This window comes from Eleginops maclovinus, chromosome 22 (genome assembly GCF_036324505.1).
Source record: "Eleginops maclovinus isolate JMC-PN-2008 ecotype Puerto Natales chromosome 22, JC_Emac_rtc_rv5, whole genome shotgun sequence".
Classification (NCBI taxonomy): domain Eukaryota; kingdom Metazoa; phylum Chordata; class Actinopteri; order Perciformes; family Eleginopidae; genus Eleginops; species Eleginops maclovinus.
In genome coordinates, this window is record NC_086370.1 from 17,910,149 (window position 1) to 17,929,804 (window position 19,656).

General features: G+C 41.8%; 1 protein-coding gene across 1 annotated transcript; it reads left to right on the forward strand.

Moving 5' to 3' along the window:
• The first annotated feature begins 1,974 nt into the window (after positions 1-1,974).
• wapla (WAPL cohesin release factor a) lies at positions 1,975-17,735 on the forward strand. Its single transcript, XM_063874918.1, has 20 exons — positions 1,975-2,256; positions 2,880-3,294; positions 3,485-4,187; positions 4,909-5,207; positions 5,347-5,468; positions 6,279-6,374; positions 6,998-7,159; positions 7,805-7,941; positions 8,711-8,822; positions 9,986-10,216; positions 10,827-10,938; positions 11,079-11,176; positions 11,461-11,537; positions 11,942-12,117; positions 12,410-12,525; positions 12,613-12,837; positions 13,579-13,795; positions 14,589-14,677; positions 14,775-14,870; positions 15,807-17,735. The coding sequence occupies exons 2-20, from the start codon at positions 2,907-2,909 to the stop codon at positions 15,870-15,872; spliced, it is 3,522 nt and encodes a 1,173-aa protein (XP_063730988.1). The 5' UTR covers positions 1,975-2,256; positions 2,880-2,906; the 3' UTR covers positions 15,873-17,735.
• Positions 17,736-19,656: the final 1,921 nt, after the last annotated feature.

The window sequence follows — 19,656 nt, forward strand, 5'->3', positions numbered from 1 at the left end:
TTGAGACAGATGTTAGACACAAAATTAAAGGTCTATGTTTTTTATTTTACTTGGCAATCGCCTGATTTCTGACTCATTTATTCCAAGACGGCAAAACAGTCAGGGAGATTACAGCATACACAGCATTGGACTTGGCATTAGAGTTGGCCTGTTGAATTAAGTAGGGACTGCCAAAGTGCCATGACCTGCGCTCCAAATAATCACTCATCTAGGCAAGGCCAGGCCTTATTACCTCACCACCTATGATTGACTCTCTGTCACATGCTGATGCCAAAAACAATCTATATATTAAAAACTGACCAAATATGGTGTGGGTTTTTCGTACTCTTATCTTTGTCCAAATGTTGCATTATGATGATGAAACATTTGGTCGTTTGGTTAATTGTGATTAAATACAGAACTCAAAACTCATGTGAATTTTGGGAACAGAAATATGTTTATGGATGAGGAGCTTTGCTGTTGATGTCATGATATTACCGTAATATAGAGAACAACTCTGACTCCGTGACATAATTAAAAAATATAGAGCTTTACAGTATGAGTTATTTTCCTTTCTTTTTGTGAGATGGAGAACATAAACATTTTAGCTGCTTCCAAGATAAGTTTGTATCCCTATGTTTCTGAACTAAGACCAGCCATTTCCACAGAGCTGACCCCAGCTTCCATGATTTGAAGGGAATGTTGTGATGTCTGTTTAGGCTGACTAATGATCATTTCAGTGTTGATTCAGTTGGGATCCCTTTGCCATGCAGACCCAAGCTGTTTATAAAACACAATTTAATTATTTGACACCATCTGCACCCCAGACCAGTGCCCATGTTGATGATCTATTTGTTTTCAGCATGCTGCAGGTCTTTGAACATTCAGTCCAGTGAGCACACAGTGAACAAACTTGGCTGCATAAAAAGTCATGTTTCAGTGTGTTTTGATCAAGATAGCAATGATGTGATAAACAGAATGATGTGATTAAAGGTGAATTGTGCATGAAATAGCTTTAGTAAGTAGTACAACAAGATGTTTTTTCTCCTTGGCATACCAATTCAACCACTCGACGCTGCTCATGCACCTGAGGGATTTAAATATTTGTTTCACTCAAATGAAAGAAAAACAAACATCTTACTTATGTCTTGCAGTGCAGAGCCATGCATAATTTAGTTTATTTGCCCATGGTTAGAGGTGAATCAAAATGCATTTGTGGAGCCAATCACATTAAAAACATTTCCTCAAAATAAAAAATGAACTTTCCAAGAAAGCATTTCAGAAAACAACATTCCCTGGTTATGGGAACATGTTTCATTGGAATTGTACCAAATAAATAGTCCATATGAAAACCTTTAATTTGAGTGAACATGTGTAGCTAAAACAAGGATTAGGTGTAATATACTTTAATTTTTACTGCCATTACAATTTTGAAACTTATATTAACATTGTGCTTGTCATAAAATGAATTGGAGTCAATAATGACAATGATGAGTACTTTCTTTAAGTATAGGTACAATGTCAAAAGAAATTGAAAAAGGGAGCGCCTTTAATAATAATATAAATTTGAATCCTTTGACATTTCGTAATGTTTAGCTGTGTCTAATCTGTGAATGACATTAAGTTACTTTCTTTTTGCATTAGTCAATAAATACCATAACATACATTTCAAATATTTCTCCTATGAAGGTATTTTGTGAAGATGTTCCAGTAAGTAACAAAAAAAATGAACAGAGAAATCACTCTTAAACAATCTACATATCAAAGAACAATACATTGTGGGATAAATGCTGGAAACAAACAGCACCATCTGTTCCATTTCTATTAGGCACGTCTTCAAGTTTAAATGAACAAAAATGGACCTACAGCGCCCCCTATCGTTTGTTTGGTTTGACTTCTTAACCAATCAGAGACACGTTTGCTGACCGCAGCAAAACATCCCTGACGCTGATTGGTCACTTCCTTTCTCGTAGCTCACTACAAGGGGTCTTGCCAAGGATCGAGGAGGGAGGGGATATTTTAATGGCCGTCAGTAGCACTACGAAATGCAAAAAGTGTGAATTAACCACTATACTTAGACACTACTAGCCACGGCTGCGTGTTGGCGTCCTCTCTTTGGTAACGAGCATTGCTTTTGAGACACATTGGTGTTGGACACGTGTTTCAAGTGTTGTTTAAACGGACTTTACCCGCTTGATTTGTAACCGAGTGGGAGATCAGGCCTAGCCGGCTGGCTAACAAACAAGCGGACGTTCAGCTAGTCGCCGGAGTTGAAAGGTAACAGTTTGCTATTCTTTTGTACCCGCGACGATTTTTGTATATCTCCGCATTAAAATGTTTATTTTAAATAAGTTAAATATATTTAATACACGATAGTCCCACTTTGGATGCATTCAAGTGCTAAATGTAAACATTGGACTACCGTTAGCATAGTTCAGCAGTGTGGAGCTAACGGCTAACTGCTAACTTTTTAGTAACTTTACAAGCAGGAGCAGGCCTAGCTACGATTAGCAGATGCTGGTGAATTAGCCATAGCCCAACTGTCAGTGTAACGTTAGGTAACGCTAATATTTCAAAGTTTCACTAAAGTTAATCCAAGTCGTTTAAGCTTCTTAACGTAGTCCATATAATACTACCGTTTATGCTATTTGCAAGCTTTTCTGCCTGAGCTAGCCATGCAAACTTAGTGTGCTATCAACCGTAGTTAACACATCATGTATGAGCTAACACCAAGTTCATTAATCCAACAGTGCCAGTGTAAGTGTGGAGGATTTGTTGTTGTAAAATTGGAGTGCAATGCAGAGGGTTATATGCTATTTAACGTAACTTGCTTGTCAGTCACACTTTCCTCTAGCTAACGATCGAAAGACGTGTCGATTCATATCTGCTTATATTTACAGGGAACATGTAACATAAAACAACCAATCATGACATCCAGATTTGGTAAAACATACAACCGCAAGGGAGGGGAGGCCAATTCGAGATTTGACGAGGTCTTCAACAATAAAAAGCCCACCCTGACCACCAAATGGGGGGAGACCACCTACAAGGCTCAGTTGGGTGCCAAAAGGCCTGTTTTAAAACAGGAAGTTTCTGAGCTTTCCAAGAGGCCCAAGCTTGAGGACAGCGACAGTGATGAAGACCCATTTGGATTTGACAGTGACGATGAGTCCAAGACTGTAACCACTCAAAGTGTGTCCCAGGCTGGAGTCAAAGAAGGGGCCGTGTCAAAGACAACTACAGTGCAGAGGAGTGGGACTGCCACTGTGGTTTCATCTGCACAGGGCTCTGCAAGCTCAACAGCCTTATTAACAAGTGAGTAATCTATACATAAAGTATATAAACCTAACAAAACAATGCATGTGATTATCTTGACGGTTAATTTACTATAGGTTGCCAACCTGTCACTTCATTATTTACCTACACCTTGCTCATTTAGTAGATTTTCCTGCTCTTTTGTAGCATTTTAAGTAATCATCTGTATTTTTTCCCCCATCATTCACAGCCAAGCAAACATCTGAAGAGAGGGTTGTTAAAAATAACCAGCCCTGGCTCAAAAGTACATCAGATAGCAACCAAAAACCTGCATGCAAGGCCTCTTTGGTAAACAGAGTCCCATCTGGTAATCAGAATGTCTCAGTGTACCAGAGGCCCATCTCCTCCTCTCCTAATGTAGTCACCAATCTCCAACTGTCCACTAATGCACCAGGCGGTAGCAGAGACTGCCACACCACTTCCTCTTATGATGAAATGCCTTCGGAAGAATTCCAAAATGCTGAGCTAGAGCCTCCACCAGAACCAGTGGACAACATTCCCCCATCCCCATTTATCCTGAGGGCCTCAAGCTGCAAGAAATACCAGCGACCCACCAAGGCTAACAAAACGTCCTCTGAACCGGCTGAGAACAACAGCAACAAGCCCACTGAAACGGCGAATGCCCAAGATAAACCCAACAGTGTCCTTTCTGCTAACGCAAGTGGTACTGCTGCCAAAGCTAAAACAGCAGCCAAGCCAGCAGGGAGGGGCGCCGGGAGGGTACGGGACTACACAGTTCTGCACCCTTCCTGTCTGTCGGTGTGCAACGTCACCATCCAGGACTCAATTGAGCGGAGCATCGATGAGATGGTCACCCCAGCTGCCCCTGCTGACCTTGGAGAGGCAGGCCAGATGAAGAAGAAATCTGACACTCCCCCACCCAAACCTACCAGGTAAATCATTTCATTCTATGTATCTTAACGCCCTTGATGTAAGGAATATCACTACTCGGTTGTCTTTAAAATTACTGTCATCAAAGTCATGCTGACAGACAAAAGATTATGGATGTTCCTTCAACTCGCTATGTAAACAAACTCAGATCTTAGAGCTTTGACATATTGCACCCACCATTTGATTATTCAGATGTATATCTTTTAAGATTTGACTGTCTAAGTCAGTTCTTTGAAGAGACTGCCCATGTATGTGTAATATATGTCATTATGCATCATGCTTCAGTGGTTTCTTAACAGTAACATGGTGTCCTAACAGGGAAAACTTCTTCAAATTGAAAAGGTTTTATGTTCTAAGTTGTGCCAAAGTGTGGACCCCTACTTTTTATTTTCTTTTTATTAGTTTAGCTTCAATGTTTGTCCTGCTCCAGTTTCCTCTTATTTCAGTTTTTTTCCTTTTGGTTGTATCTCTCTTTTAATTCTGCCTTTGCAGTTTATATTCCTTTTATTGTTTTGTATCTGTTTCTGTTTTATGAATTCCTTATGTGATTTCACGCTGTGTGTTCTCATGCATTTTTATTATTGACTGTGCGACACTTTGGAACTACTGTCTGCATTGCATTATATACAGTTCTAAATAAATACTGTTTTTTTTTTAACCTAGTTGTTCAAAAACAATAAACAATACAGATAAGAAAAAAACCCTCTCATTGCATCTTTCAAGGTTCAGACCCACCCAGACAAAGACCAAGAAGACCAAGGCGGAGACCAAGCTAGAGTTCTTTGGCTTTGAGGACAAAGAGGAGCAGGGGGCCGAGGAGGGCTCAGAAGCTGGGAAGAGTAGCTACAAGATCAAGTACTTTGGCTTTGACGACCTGAGCGAGAGTGACAGCGATGATGACGAATCTCACGCCAAAGAGAAGAAGGCCAAGAAGGCGGCTGCAGCCTTAGCGGCTCTGAGCTCCGGTGTGGACAGCCCGCATACCAGTGACTCTCAGGACAGCCAGGCCAGCAGCAATACAGGTGAGCTATGTTGACGTCATTACTCTAATTAGCTGAATAATCAATGTCTGCGTTGCTTGGGTTATAGTCTGCATAAGATGTTTGTAGACTTTTATTTCCAAATCTTAAATAATAGCTTCAATCCTGGTTTATCCGACAGAGGCTTTTGACTTTTCTGATGACTCCTGCACCGAGGGACAAAAAGGACGCCCAGGGAAGGCAGGTGACAAGTCCAAGGATAATGGAAGTGGACTAAAAAAGATCTTCAGTGGACCCAAAAAGGTAAATGAGCTTCCTAGAAATATTTCTCTTTCTCTGCCTGCTTTTCCTTACCTGCCTTCATGACCCTCAACATGGCCAGGCTTGATGGAGCTTGTGACATGATTACAATTTCAATATAAAGAACATTATTTTACCTTCTTTATATTTAAGTGACATTTACATAACAGAATACCCAGAATGTGAAATTAACTAGAGACTGTTTGAGAGGAGAGCATCAGGGAAATCTTAAGCAAGGGTGCAGGATAGAGGCTGTGTTAAATGTGTGCTAGAACTACAGTTGCAGTTCTGCTTCCCTTCAGAAAGCAGTCTCCAGTGAATGGGTTGATGTGCGTTCATAGCACATATGAAGATTTCATCTTGGCCTGGCTCATATGTTCATCTAAAACACACTGCTTTGATTTTTGGTAGCTTATAGCCATACTGCAGTGCTTCTCTATATCATGTCTGACAGCGGGCTATTTATCTGTTTTCTCTGTTCTTTAAGTTTACCTTTTCTCTACTACTGTAGTCTTTATGATATATATAAGAGTTGCACAATGCGTCATTTTCAGGAAATGTTCCGTGCTGCTTTGGGACTTGTTGTGGCTACACACTGAGGCTGCTGTCGGCTCGGTCTATCATCATGATGAAGCATGCAATATTAATGTGTTCAATTGAGCTAATGCACAACAATAACTGAAGCAATAACTGTGCTCGAATTTCTTTATGGCCACTCAAATTTCTCTACATTCAGGCATGCGTTTGTTACTTTGAGCTTCTGGTGTATCTGTTTGGATAACTAACCAATATTAACTTTGTTCTGGGTTCCAGTCCCCCGCTAAGGCCGTGTACAACGCTCGCCACTGGAACCAACCCGAACCTGAGGAGGTACCTGTGCCTCCCCTTTCCCGTGCTCAAACTGCTCCGGTAAGATATTGCTCTCAGTGCTTATTAAATTGAGTTTTGCTTTATTGTTTTGTTCTCTAGCCCAATAAATGTGTCTCTGTGTGTGGAAAGAGAAAACTAATGATGTTTAACTTCTCATCTGAAATCTATGCATTTGTTTTACAAACAAAGCAGGCTACCAATATTTAAAGAGTATTTATGTTAAACGAATGCTCATAACTCATACCATTTGTTTACATTGTTTTATTTCATTCCCCATTCGGTTATTGTCTACAACACGGGTTATTGTTAAATGGTGTCTTAGTAGTCAACAGCTTTGTTTAATTGCTCTAATTAGTCTCCTTCTGTTCCCATATTTTCCCAGACAAGTCAGCCTGGTTTGTTTGTATTTCCTGCGTTCATTTCCCCCCCAACCCTCAACGAGATACATGTTGTTATTGAACAAACTAATCCCGGTCTGGGAAATGGGATTTTAAAGATATATTTTTGACTTTGCACCTCCTCTTCCTCTGACATCCGTTAACAGCACTTGTTAAAGTCTTGTGTGCTTAACGGACGGCGGCGGTAAATCTTGCGGACATGTCGTTAAACAGATTTTGTTACTTTGGTATGAGCCCCATTTTTCCGCCTCTGTTCTTCCTCAGGCTATTTTATCGAGCAGCAGCAAAGACAGCAACTCCCATAAAGATGATGGCTTGTTCAAAGCCCCCCCACCGCCGCCCAAAGTCATTAAGTCGGAGACCCTCCCCACGCGACTCAACCAGGATATTGTAACTGCGCTCAAATGCAGGAAGGAGCACAAGGAGGTGAGTACCAGAGCAAAGTGAGATGTTTTGAGAGGAAGAGCAGACTGAAGGCTTTTTTTTGTTTGCATTCTGCGCTGATTTGAATCTTCATTCTTTAACAAGCTCCTCTCACCATTTGATGCAGGCTACGCAGAGATAGTATTCATTTGATGTTTATCGGACTCAGTGTAGTTCGATTGAACCCCTTTGTCATTTAGAGGTAGCAATGAGGACTGTTGCCGTTAGTTTAACCCCCCCCCACAGCTCTTGTCATTTACAGATGGGCCTTCTGGCTCCAATTCAAGCTGTTACTCTCAGATCCCCTGCAGTAAAATGGATTCAGCTAAGCTGTCGCCACACACTGGGGTTATCTTAAACCCGGGTGCTTCCTCATGGGTTTTGCTGAGTGCCCACAAATAATGAGTGTTGACACTGGTAAACATACAGAGGGAACTGCTGATCAGGCCCCAGCTCCACATGCTGAGCTTTTATTGATGAGGGGTATTAGCACAGTCAGCTATTGCTGTTAATGGAACCAATGGTGAGGAATTCAACAATAAGTGAGAGCGCTCACTGTGTTTGTGTGTGTGTGTGTGTTAATTGTGAATCTGGACAGATGCACTGCTTCCTCATTAGCTGTAATTAACCCCATTCCTCTTCCGCCAGCTGTACACGGTGGTGCAGCACGTGAAGCACTTCAATGACGTGGTGGAGTTTGGAGAAAATCAAGAGTTCACCGACGATTTTGAGTACCTGGAGACGGGGCTTAAGAGCAGCCAGCCACTCAACACGAGATGCCTTAGGTAAGTGGAGCAAAATACGAAGTGCTGCCTTTTTGTTCCAGAGAATAGCACTTGGATGTTTAAGACTGCTCCAACATAGATGACTTTTTCTGGTAGATCGCTGATGGTACGAATTTGTGAGTCCCAAGTACCTCACTGAGTCACCTAGTATAAGCATAGCCTATTTATCAAGTAATTACATGATCAGGTGCTTAAGTTGATCAAAGCTTTGAAATTTGACCTGTAAATAAACAACAACTACAAATGTTCCAGGACATGGCGATACAACGTAAATGTGTTTCCAGAGACCACAGATTCTTCTTCACTTGCTATATACTAACAGTGAAGACAATTTTTTAAATGCGTTTGTCTTTTATTTAACAAATGTTTTCTTTTTTTGCAAAAATAATGAGCCCTTTAGAGGCAGTGCATGTACTTATATTTGTTCCCTTTTCACACTTTCTCTTATGAGTCTAATTTTTATTTCCACCATCTATTGGAGTTGTATGCTGAGGTGATGATAAAGCTCACAGCCGTTCTGTTAAAAAAAATGAAAACCATTCAGGAGGGACAACCTTGACTTCAGTAAAAGCTGCATAAACTCATGCATACTTCAGTGCTTTAGTCTTTACACACGCAGAGAGAAGAGAGGGAACATGTATGAGAAATGGTGATGTTGATTTGGAAGTAGGCTGTGTGCCACATTTTGTCTCATTCATTTGAGTTTTTGAACCCAGCACTTCTACAATCCTCTCTCTCTCTCCCTCTGCTCCTCTTCCTCTGTCTGCAGTATAATCAGCCTGGCCACACGCTGTGCCATGCCCGGCTTCAGGATGCACCTGCGGGCCAGAGGGAAAGTGGCACAAGTCTTCAAAATGCTCAGTGATGCTCCACAACACCCGGTCAGTAACACACACATTTGTTACCCCCCTCACAACATGTTTGTATAGAAGTGATGGATAGAAACATGTTGGCCATGTTGGATTGATCACTGCTTCTGTTGTTTACTCGTGTCCTTGGTGGAAATTAGTTCTGCTAAGGTTCAGTTCCAAGGCTATGAATCAGGGTGTGTTATGGGAGATGGGGAGACAGTGATCCTTGCCTAATGCACTTAGCTGCTAGTAAAATAACTGTTGGAAAATTGGAGCCATCCTCCCCCTTTTTTTAATCAGGAGGCTCCAGGGTTTGGGGAACTGTTCCTCATGCAACTCGGTGCCTTTGCTGTTTTAATAATGTGTTTTCTAATTAGTTTTTACACACATATCACTGTTTTAAATTTACACTTGAATATACTGGTATATTATGGCCTCATGATGTGGACTCTTCTGACAGGATATGCAATGATAGTCTTTCCTGTCGACTTTGTTTCTGAATTGGCAGTTTTATTTAGGTTGATCTGGCCCAGTTTGCTTGCATTGGCTGCGTGATCTGCGTGGTAAAGAGCAGAATAAAATGTTCCATTTAATGTGGAGAGGGTGATGTTTGTTTTGGTATCTTGCGCAACACCTCCGCAATATTTGCTAATGAATAGGATGTTTAAGGTCGCATGCCTGGAGATATTTCGGTCATTATGATTTAATGGTTGTATTCAGTACAGTTTAGTTGCCGTTGAAAGGGAGAAGAGTATAAAGAAGAGTTTTTCTTAGCGTTCAGTATTTGTAGTTTTCAGTTTATCATTGTAAGACACACTTCCTTCAGATTCGACAAACACAAAACAAAACTAGTCTGTCTCTGCCTGCTCTGGTTTGAGAGTTTAGAGACGGATACATTTATAGAAGTAAAACAGCAACCACCTTCTCCTGTTCTCTAACCCTGATTTCGGATTGATACATCGACACATTCAAAATAACATGCTTGTCCACTTGAAATGGGGAAAAGGAATCAATCCTCACCATTCTATTGACGGTAAAAGGCTTACACTTATTGAATGGGATAGTGATAGTGGGCCGGTATTAACATTTTCCCAGCATCAGTTTTTCAAACATCGATCACACGTCTCACCTCTGTAGGCTCTACACAACCTACACTTCTTTTTAAAAATAGCCTTTCTCCATCCTCCTATCAGAACCTGGGTCTGTGCACGGCTTCCCTGATGTACATTCTGAGTCGGGATCGTCTTAACATGGATCTGGACAGGGCCTGTCTGGAGCTTATGATCAAGCTGCTGGAGCTGGACCAGGACTACTCGGCACATCAGGATCAGCTCACTCCGAAGGAGGTGGAAAAGGTCAAGGAGAAGATCAGGAAGCTGTGTGAGACCGTGCATAACAAGCACCTGGACCTGGAGAACATCACGGTGGGTTGTCCTTGAATAACGACATAAATAATAAAACTAAAAAGCTTCACTGCTGGGTGTGAAACAACACGTACCAAGTTTTGAATGGTCTCTCTTCAACAAGCAACTTTTCATGAATAGAAATAGAAACTATTTTAGCAAATGAGCATAAAATTGTAAAAGCCTCGCTTGTTTTTAATGCGCTTATAATCTTATTGTTCCTAGATAATGTTATCTGCAAAGAACGGTTGCGTGTAGGTGTGCTAATCCTATAATGTGTGGTCCTTTGAACAGTTTTAATATGAAAATGAATGTACCGAAGGACATTACCCATGAACAGTCCTCTGTTAAACTGCAATAATGATTTAAATCCCGATTTAATTGATTCATTAAAAACATTAGTGGTTTTTCATTCCCCAGATATCTTGAAGTGATGACACGTTTGCTCCTTTTTTAACGTCCTTATCAGTCATCTTCAATGTTGGGTGTCATCTTAAAATGTATGCACTCCGGGATAATATTATCAAACATGTCCTCATTATAGCTGTCAGATTTCAGGTCTCCCAGGTGGAAAGGGTTGTCATCCTGCCAAGTAGAAAAGTGATTTTACATAGTTTTTTTTCTGTTGTAGACGGGCCACCTCGCCATGGAAACTCTGCTCTCTTTAACCTCCAAGAGAGCGGGGGATTGGTTCAAAGAGGAGCTGAGACTTCTGGGAGGTTTGGACCACATTGTAGACAAAGGTAGGTGTGTGGGCAGCTTTGAAGTCCACACTGTTCTGTAGAATTGCAAAGATTCCCTTTCCAATGTCAAGTACCAGACCTGTGGAAGTTCATGTACCTGTCAGGATGTCTAATAGTTCTGCTCCTTGTGTGTACCACAGTGAAAGAGTGTGTGCAGAACCTGAGCCAAGAGGATGACAAGGAGAACCTGGTTGCAGCTTTATGGGGAGCGGAGCGCTGTCTGAGAGTACTTGAAAGTGTAAGTACTGCTCTGTCAGGCTGGGTTTTCCCTCTTCCACCAAAGTCATGCGAAGGTGATGCTAAAGGACAAAAGTAATTGAGTCCTGCAGAGTGGATGGTAACTTTTAGTGTTACCTTTATGAATGGCGGAAAGTTTTTTTTCTTCGATCTCACGTAAAATGTCACTGATCTGTGCCAAAAGAAAGTGGCTCCCCTTATTTTCTTTTTTCTTGTACCATTTTCTGGCCCTAAATGTACTTTCCCCTCTATTGATTTTATCTCTCTTTCATCTTCTGCCAACAGGTGACAGTGCAGAACCCAGAAAACCAGGCTTACTTGATTGCCTACAAAGAATCGCAACTCATCGTCTCTTCCGCGAGGTGAGCCCAGGATGCAGCTCGGAGCTATTATTGACTGGACACATACTGAGAGCCTGACTAAAATAACAACAGTTCACTTTGTCTTTGTACTTTTGGTCGCACTATTCTACACTTCACATTAAACGGCTCTCCTCCGGTGTGAGGTTTAATCAAAAACATCTTGATTTAAAGGAACAATTAGTAAATCACAGACTCTAAAGTGATGGACGAACAGAATTAGCATCAGAGCCAATAAAGATCAGCAAGTTTAGATCTGATAAAGCATTGGAGGACACAATATGGCATTCAGGGGTTTGTCGCAAACAGAGAAACAGTTGTTAAATCTCCTGCTTCTTTAGTTTTTCTTCAAAATGTGCCTCATTTCTGCCTTATAGCTTTTTCTGAACAGTATGTTTTTCTCCCAGAGCTTTGCGGTACTGTGAAGATATGATTCAGCGATACAGCAGGGCGCTGAACAACAGCTCTCTGTCATTGTCGGGGGCAACGCTGCCCCACTGCAGCTTCAGTAACGTGGGCAAGGCTGTGGAGGACTGCATGAGGGCCGTCATAGGAGTACTGCTCAACCTTACCCACGACAATGGTATTCCGATTTACGACCAACTCATATTTGTTTGCCCTTGTTCTATCTGGCTTTTTGAAGATACTAATAGCCGGGAAATGACTCAGAGTTATGGCTTATTGTTGCTGCTGTGATGCATAACAATGAAACACAGTTTATTGAATTAAACTGAAGTTTGATATAATATTGTGAGGATTATATTCAGATTTATTTGCTTGTTTACTCTTAAACCCTATCACTGTGGCTTCAGGTGCTTAGCAGCGTATTGACTAGTATTAGCAGAGGTCAATAATGATGTTATTTTAATCTGCAGAGTGGGGCAGCACTAAGACGGGAGAGCAGGAACAGCTTACCGCTACTGCTTTGAATTGCATCCTCCGAGTTCCACGCTACATCCCCCAGGAGCAGCGCTTCGACGTGCGAGTACTGGTAATGAACAAAACAAACACCTTACTGCTCAATAGATACTCTACGTATACGTGTGTCTTATGTGTTTCTTTCTGTTGTGTGTACCAGGGTCTGGGGCTACTTATTAACCTCGTGGAGTACAGCTCCAGAAACCGCCACTGCCTGGTGGACATGGAGTACATAGTGGACGAGAGCTTTCTGGAAGACAGCCTGGTGCAGCCGGCTGACCCAACACAAGCAGAGACAGCGACAGCACCACCTCCCGCTGCTGAGACTCAGGGAGAGGATCCTGTCAAGCCCAAGCCCTCTGGTGCTCTGGCTGCCCTGGTGCAGGTAGGATTTGTGAAAGGACTTGTTATTAATGAATATTTTAGCAGGTTTTTTTTTCCTCTCTTGGCTACAGGTATTTTTTTTCATCATTTCTTTTGAAGTGAGCAGTAAGTGTTAGTGAAGAGCAGTCATGAGAAAAGAATCAGTGTTATTACTGTTGAAAGAAGACCTTGTATTGAATAAGCGAGTGAGGCACTGTTTCACCCGGTTTCTCAGGGAGAAAGTTCATGCGTTACTCTGATACATGCATGATGAATATGGATGAGGCTATATTGCTGTGTCATCTCAAATTTCCCCTCTGTGCCACGTGCACGACCACACCACCATGAGCCGAACCCCTGAGTGCATTTTCAGTAAAGTCTGATGTTGCATATTTTTAACAGCCCGGAGATAAGCAAGTGTAAATCGATGCATACTCATTTGTGGATTCGAAATTTCCAAGATAAATGACATTTTATTAAAAAAACATAACTTTCCCCTAACTTCTTCTCATTAGCGCAAACATTTTCTGAAAGCCTAAAAGGAACCTCAGAGAGTAAAGTAGTCATTAACTTCCAAATTACCTTTTACTGTCAAGTGAATTTTGGCAGTTGTTGTTTGACCCCGCCACAAAGCAGTACCTTTGCTATCCTGATTAACTGCTTTCCCTCTCTACCCTCAGAAATAATAAAGAAACAATCAGCTCCAATTAAAAAGTTTGTGTTTGGACTTCACATCTGTTTATTCCTCCCTTTTAAATCCTAGTTCTTACTTGAGAGGGAGCGCGCCGCCATCCTTGCTGAGGCCAAGACTGACGACCTCATCAGCGAGGCACCAAAGCCGGCACTCGACAAAAGCGGAGAGTGGAAGGAGACGTCGGGGGAGATACAGTGGGTGGCAGCCGAACCCAACGACAGCCAAGCGGAGACGAAAGAGGATGAGAAGAAAGAGGAGGAAGATGAAGAGTTGGATCTGAATAAAGGTAGACGTTTGTGCGCGTTTGAAGTCGAGTCTGCGTAAGATGAGCCGCTCTCAAGCTCTGGCTAAAGTTATAATCAAGATGGGAGTGTGGTTAATGTTGCAGTGATGATCACTTCATTACCTCTCTTGCTTCTCAACTAATTAAGGCTGAAGCAAGAAATGTTTTACATGTGAGAGAATGTCTCAGGTCCACAAACTGCAGTAAAACACAGGATTGCAAAGCCTTTACAGGGTGCATACACACTGGGTCTGAGGGGATAAGCACATGAATTACTGAGGGCTAGAAATTCATTTTTCAAGCTAATTTCAGTTACCCGGGTTTCTCAGCTGTCATTCCTACTATTTTCTTAAATTCCGAAAGCAAATAATGTATTGAGAGAGTAATTTATAATAAAACAATCATTAGTTGCCACCCTAATACCCACATTTATTTATTTGCCGTGCAGCTTCTCTGTTATAAAACCGAACGAATGTGTCTTTAAAGCAGCTCATGTACTCTTTGCTGTTCATATGGTCGAATCATAGGTTGAGAAATGCAAACGTGCTTTCTTTTTGCTGTTTCGTTCTCGAATAAAAAGTGCCCGATTGACACTTTAATCCCCGAACGCGTCAGAGTGCAGCCTGTTGAGGAGTCGGGCGGTGAATTATAGCTGCAAAGTTGCTCTCGCAGCAATGTTTCCAGCCAACATTTTTATTTTCAGCAGCTTACCATCATAGGTTGAAACCTTCAGAAAGAAGCAGTGTATGTATCCGTGAAATTTGAATCGTTTCTCTCTCCCCTGTGTGTGCTGTAGCTCTGCAGCACGCAGGCAAGCATATGGAGGACAGCATTGTTGCCTCCTACACCGCTCTGCTGCTGGGCTGCCTTTGCCAGGGAAGCCAGGTGAGACACACACAGACACACAGTATATGATTTAGGATGTATTTCCCCACTCGGAGACATTTATGTTGGTGCTCACCCACCTTTCTGCCCCTCTCAGATAAATGTGACTACTGTGAGACAGCATCTACCTAAAGGGGACTTCTCCATCATGACAGAAATGCTGAAGAAGTTCTTGAGCTTCATGAACCTCACCGTGAGTACGACTGTAGAGACGGGCCTCCTGTCACCGGCAATGCACCGTGATGCTTTCCTCATTATGTTGACTGACACATTTTGGAATGGAATTATGGTATAGAGCTAAGGGGACACATTGAATCAATTTCTCCTACAAAAATAAGCAATCATTTTCTGCGGAACATCAGTATTTTCTGTATTCATCTCAAATGTTGATGCAATCGAAGCTCCAGGCAAATTGTTCTGAAGTCACAAAAGGTGCTCTAATTGGACTTATTGAAGAAAAGCACATTTTGGTGAAGTGTTGTGCCCTCTATTAACTAAAGATTTTACAGACAGTAGTTCCACATTTCTTTTTAAATACAACTGCAGGTCTCACTCTTTTCTGCACCTTTATTTGGCTCAGAAGATTCTAGAGGAAGCGTTTTATTCTGTTTATCTCATTAACCCTGACATTGAGGTATGAATAATGTCTGGAATGACTGTAAAATCCAATATATAAATAGACTCTGTGATGGTCACTCATTAAAAATATCTCAATAGCTTCTTAGCTGGTCTAAAATCCCCTGCAAAGCCTCTAGTGGCTCTTAGCTTTTATCAAGCCTTGGTGCCAGTAATGTGTCATTATCACACAAAAACTAAAATGTTATCAATGGAATGACTCTTGTGTATCCAAGCAGCCTGATTCAAGTAGTGATACGAAGAATCGTTAAAAACAGTTTGAGCCTTATTATTAAACCGGACAGTGACACAGATGTACATTTTGCAGCAGCTTTGAAAGCGACTCATCCCCTTCAGAGCCGAAGACTGGAACCATCTGTTTCATAAATATCCCCTTTTAATGAACAGACGCTTAAACATCCTCAGAAATGTTGCCGTCTGTTTCTAAAGACTTAACAAGTACAGTAGTGTGATTCTCAAACTCTTTGTCTCTCTTCCTCTGTCTCGCTCTCAGTGTGCGATGGGCACCACGGGACAGAAGTCCATCACTCGGGTCATCGACTACCTGGAGCACTGTTAACAGACAGCCAGACCGGGAACTCACAGTCTGCACATTAAAGGGACCCCAGTCTGCTGTGGTGCCCCCCGTCCCCAACAGGAACCACAGGGGGGGGGGGGGGTCATTGGAGATTCAGCAGCGTTCCTCTGACTTCACCAGATCACTCTGAATTGTTACCGATGAGGGCGTGAACACACAAATAGAAAAAAAGTTCCCCTCCCTCTCCGGAGCACAGCCTGAACCAAAGCCCTGCTAGCTGACAGACATCACATTTCTTCAGTTCCACATTTCAGAGTAAGCAGATTCATCCTCAGACTCCTGGGAATCAGGCAGAGGCTAGCGTGTCCTAATACTCTGGAAACACCTTCTATGATAATGGACTCACCACAGACTTGTTCTTCAAACATCTTTAGGAGGTTTAACGGTCTGCCACCTGCTCTCATTCCCGGTCACTTAGCCTCAGTGTAAACCTCTGAATGAAATTTAATGGATCATTACATTTTAATCTCATCCACATCAAAGCCAAGGATGAAATCATTGATAAGCATGAAAAACAATCATTTTCATGGATGTTAGGATGACGTGTCTGTGTGTAAACCCGTGTGGAATGATTTTGGACGCTTAGCTCAATGTTTGCAGTTGGCTTGAATGTTGAAGGGACGCAGAGTTTTTAAAAAATATTTAGATTTTTATGTTTTAATTGTGCCCGTTAATTTTGTGAAACGGTGCGGGTTAGCAAGTCGCGTAGCTCTCTTATATGTTTTTAGATTAATTTTTTTCTTCAGGGCATTTTTTTCTCACCCAACTCATGAATGACTGTTAAAGACATGCTGGCTTTGATAGGGGGGGGGGCCTTTATTTGACCAATAAAGGCCCTTTGGAAATTTCATGCTATGAGGACTTTTAAATGTCTTTCTTACAAATCATTAATTGGATCTTATTTTACTTTGTTGATTCTATTTAAATTCTAATACAATCAAGAGTAAGAACAGTATGCATTGAAACTCACAGGTATAACAGATGTGATGAATTACTCGTGATGGTTGTGCTTCCTTTTTGAATTTGAAATGAAGTTATTTTTCTTTTTAAATGTATTTAATTTAACGCTTTCTCCTCCCTTTTGTAAATGTAAACGTTTTTACCTAGTGAGATGCCATTTGTGTCTAAAGATTCCCATCCTGTTTCATTTAAATAAACCCCATGTGACACAGCTCAGTGGCTGGACATAGTAACATGTATGTGACAGATTCGCTGTGATTTAATTTCCGCTTTTTTAATCAAAAAATGTTGAGAAATTCACGTTTTTTTTCTCACGTTAATTGCATGGGGATGACGACACGTTTCTGTATGTCCAGCCACGTGTAGCTTCGTGTTTTAGTGTAATTGTACCACGATGTGTCTGCATATGAAAGCATTCATTAAGCTCCCATTAATTTATTCTTTTGGTGTCATTGTACCTGTAATGATGCACATGGATCTTCAAAGCGCCTCTGTCTTGTACTGCTCACATGTAGGATCACTGATTTGAAACAGCCATACCTGTATAAGCAGATTAGTTGTATCTGGTTTGTAGGGCTGCAGTGAACACAACTGTTTACTGTGACTGATTACTTTGCAAAATTCTGGTCTGAATGGAATTTTAGATTGTAAATACTTCTGTACATAGCGATTAATGGACATTTAAAAAAAATGCTTAGACTACTTTTTTCCCTGAAGCTGATATTTTTATTTTATACAATATTTCTGGGTTGTCATTTGGAAAAACTTAAAATCGCAGGAAGTGGAGATAAAAAAAAAAAGTTTGTACTCGTTTCAAGGACACCGTCTTTGGTTACATGTAAATAATTGTATCTGGAAAAAGAAAAAAAAAGTTGCTACTTTCAATACACTGCCTGTGTTTTCTTGCTTGAGCTGTTAAACAACAGGAATGCACTCTTTCATTTCCTGACTCCTTTTGTCGACTGCTTTTGCATTCCGTGCTACGGGAGGGAAACACTTTACCAAACAGGAGCTGCGTTTAGTTTCCCTTTGGTATTCATGCATGTGGCCGCCACTGAAAGCCTAACTTTGTATTCCAGCTTGCCTGTTACCTTCAACGCTTTAAGTGAGAGAGTGTGTGGTGAAGGGTGTCTCTCTCTGTGTGTGTCCGTGCGTAACCTCGCTTTGTTTCTCATCCCTGACAAACTGGCTGGGATGGAGTGAGAGTCCAAATCGTGGCTGGTGTACTTAACAGCACTCGGGCGGTGACAGTTTGTGGACGCAGCCCCTCACTTTGACTGACTGCTGCATAATGGAAACAAAGATTCTTGCTGCCGTTGCTCCCTGAGAGGCAAACTTACAAATAGCTCGGGGAGCCGGGGGACTGTAGTGAAATACTATCTGGAAACGGTGATCCCACGCAGGCGACAGCTGTGTCAACCGTGATACAACAAGCGGGGACAAATGCGGGATTTAAATGAGAAAAGTCAGGATTTGCCAAGACGGGTTATACATTTGGTAAACAGTGCACAAATAACATGTAATTATGTCTCGACGCGCCACATGCAAATATATGATTAGACTAAGGTGGTGGCACAGATTTAAATACCAAAGAGCCGTTATGTAGATGCCAGGCACCTCTGCCTTTCATCTGCTTCTATACATTATACATGACTCTTCCTCAGTAGTGGGAAGTCAAAGGCAGAGATAGCTTTTCTCCTCTGATGATCAGTAGCAAGGAGGTGGTTGAGTGTAAACACGAGGGGGGAAGAATGCGTTGCTTCCTATGTGTTTACAAGATTGATAAGATGTCCTCCACTGAGAGAGAATGTGAGGGAGGGCAGAAGGGGAGAAAGAGAGAGAAAAGGATGCAGAACAAGGGATAAACGTTTCCCAGCTGCCAATCAAAAAGCCTAAGGGGGAGAACTACGACTGAATTTTGCAGCTTCTCTAGCATTCACCCTTTCATCTCCCTCCGCTATGGACGTGTTTTTCCCTAGCTCCACTCATTTTTCTCCTCAGCGTTCCCTCTCCCCTGAGCACACGCTGTTACTTTTTTATAATCTGTTTTCTTTTTTTCTGAGCTGTTTATTGCTATATCTGCTGCAGCAAAACAGATCTTTTTCAACTAGGTTTTCTGTCTTGTGCATGCTTTGTTATAAATGGGGATTCTGAATTAGTCCGCAGGTGTACATTTTGTCTTTTCATCTTCCTGCTGTTTCCTCTGAAAGCAGAAGGCCTCAAAGCCACTAGGTGGTGTGAGTACTCTGACCGCAACAGCAGAAGTGAAGTACACACACCCACATGTATTTTGTGTACCAGCAAACGCACACACGCACACACACTCACACACACAAGTATCTTCTCATCAGCAGTGTTGCCTACTGATTTCCCCTCAAGCTGTAAGAACCATGCTGTCTTTGGAGAGATTACCGCCCTCGCCTCACTGATGCAGTCTCACGTGCACACGCACTCCAGCGCCCCACAGAGTGGTGAAACATTTATGAAGAGGCTCAATGGTTACTTTGCTAGCCATTGACACCCAGATGCAGTTCATTTAAATCAAGCTGTCACATGGCAGAAACATTGTACCGCATGTGCACCAACACATGCAACAGACGGGGAAGTGCAGAAGCATTCATCCCTGAAATCTGCAGGGCTCTGAGGGCTTTTGATGAAGTGGTAGAAGATTAGACTTTTTGCTCTTTAAGACGTTCTACTCATATTGCAGCATATCTAATGTGTGTTTAACAGATGTAATTCAAGGATACCTGCATCTACTGAAGCATTCACACTTAGAGAATAGCAGGCTTTAAAAATGACTGAA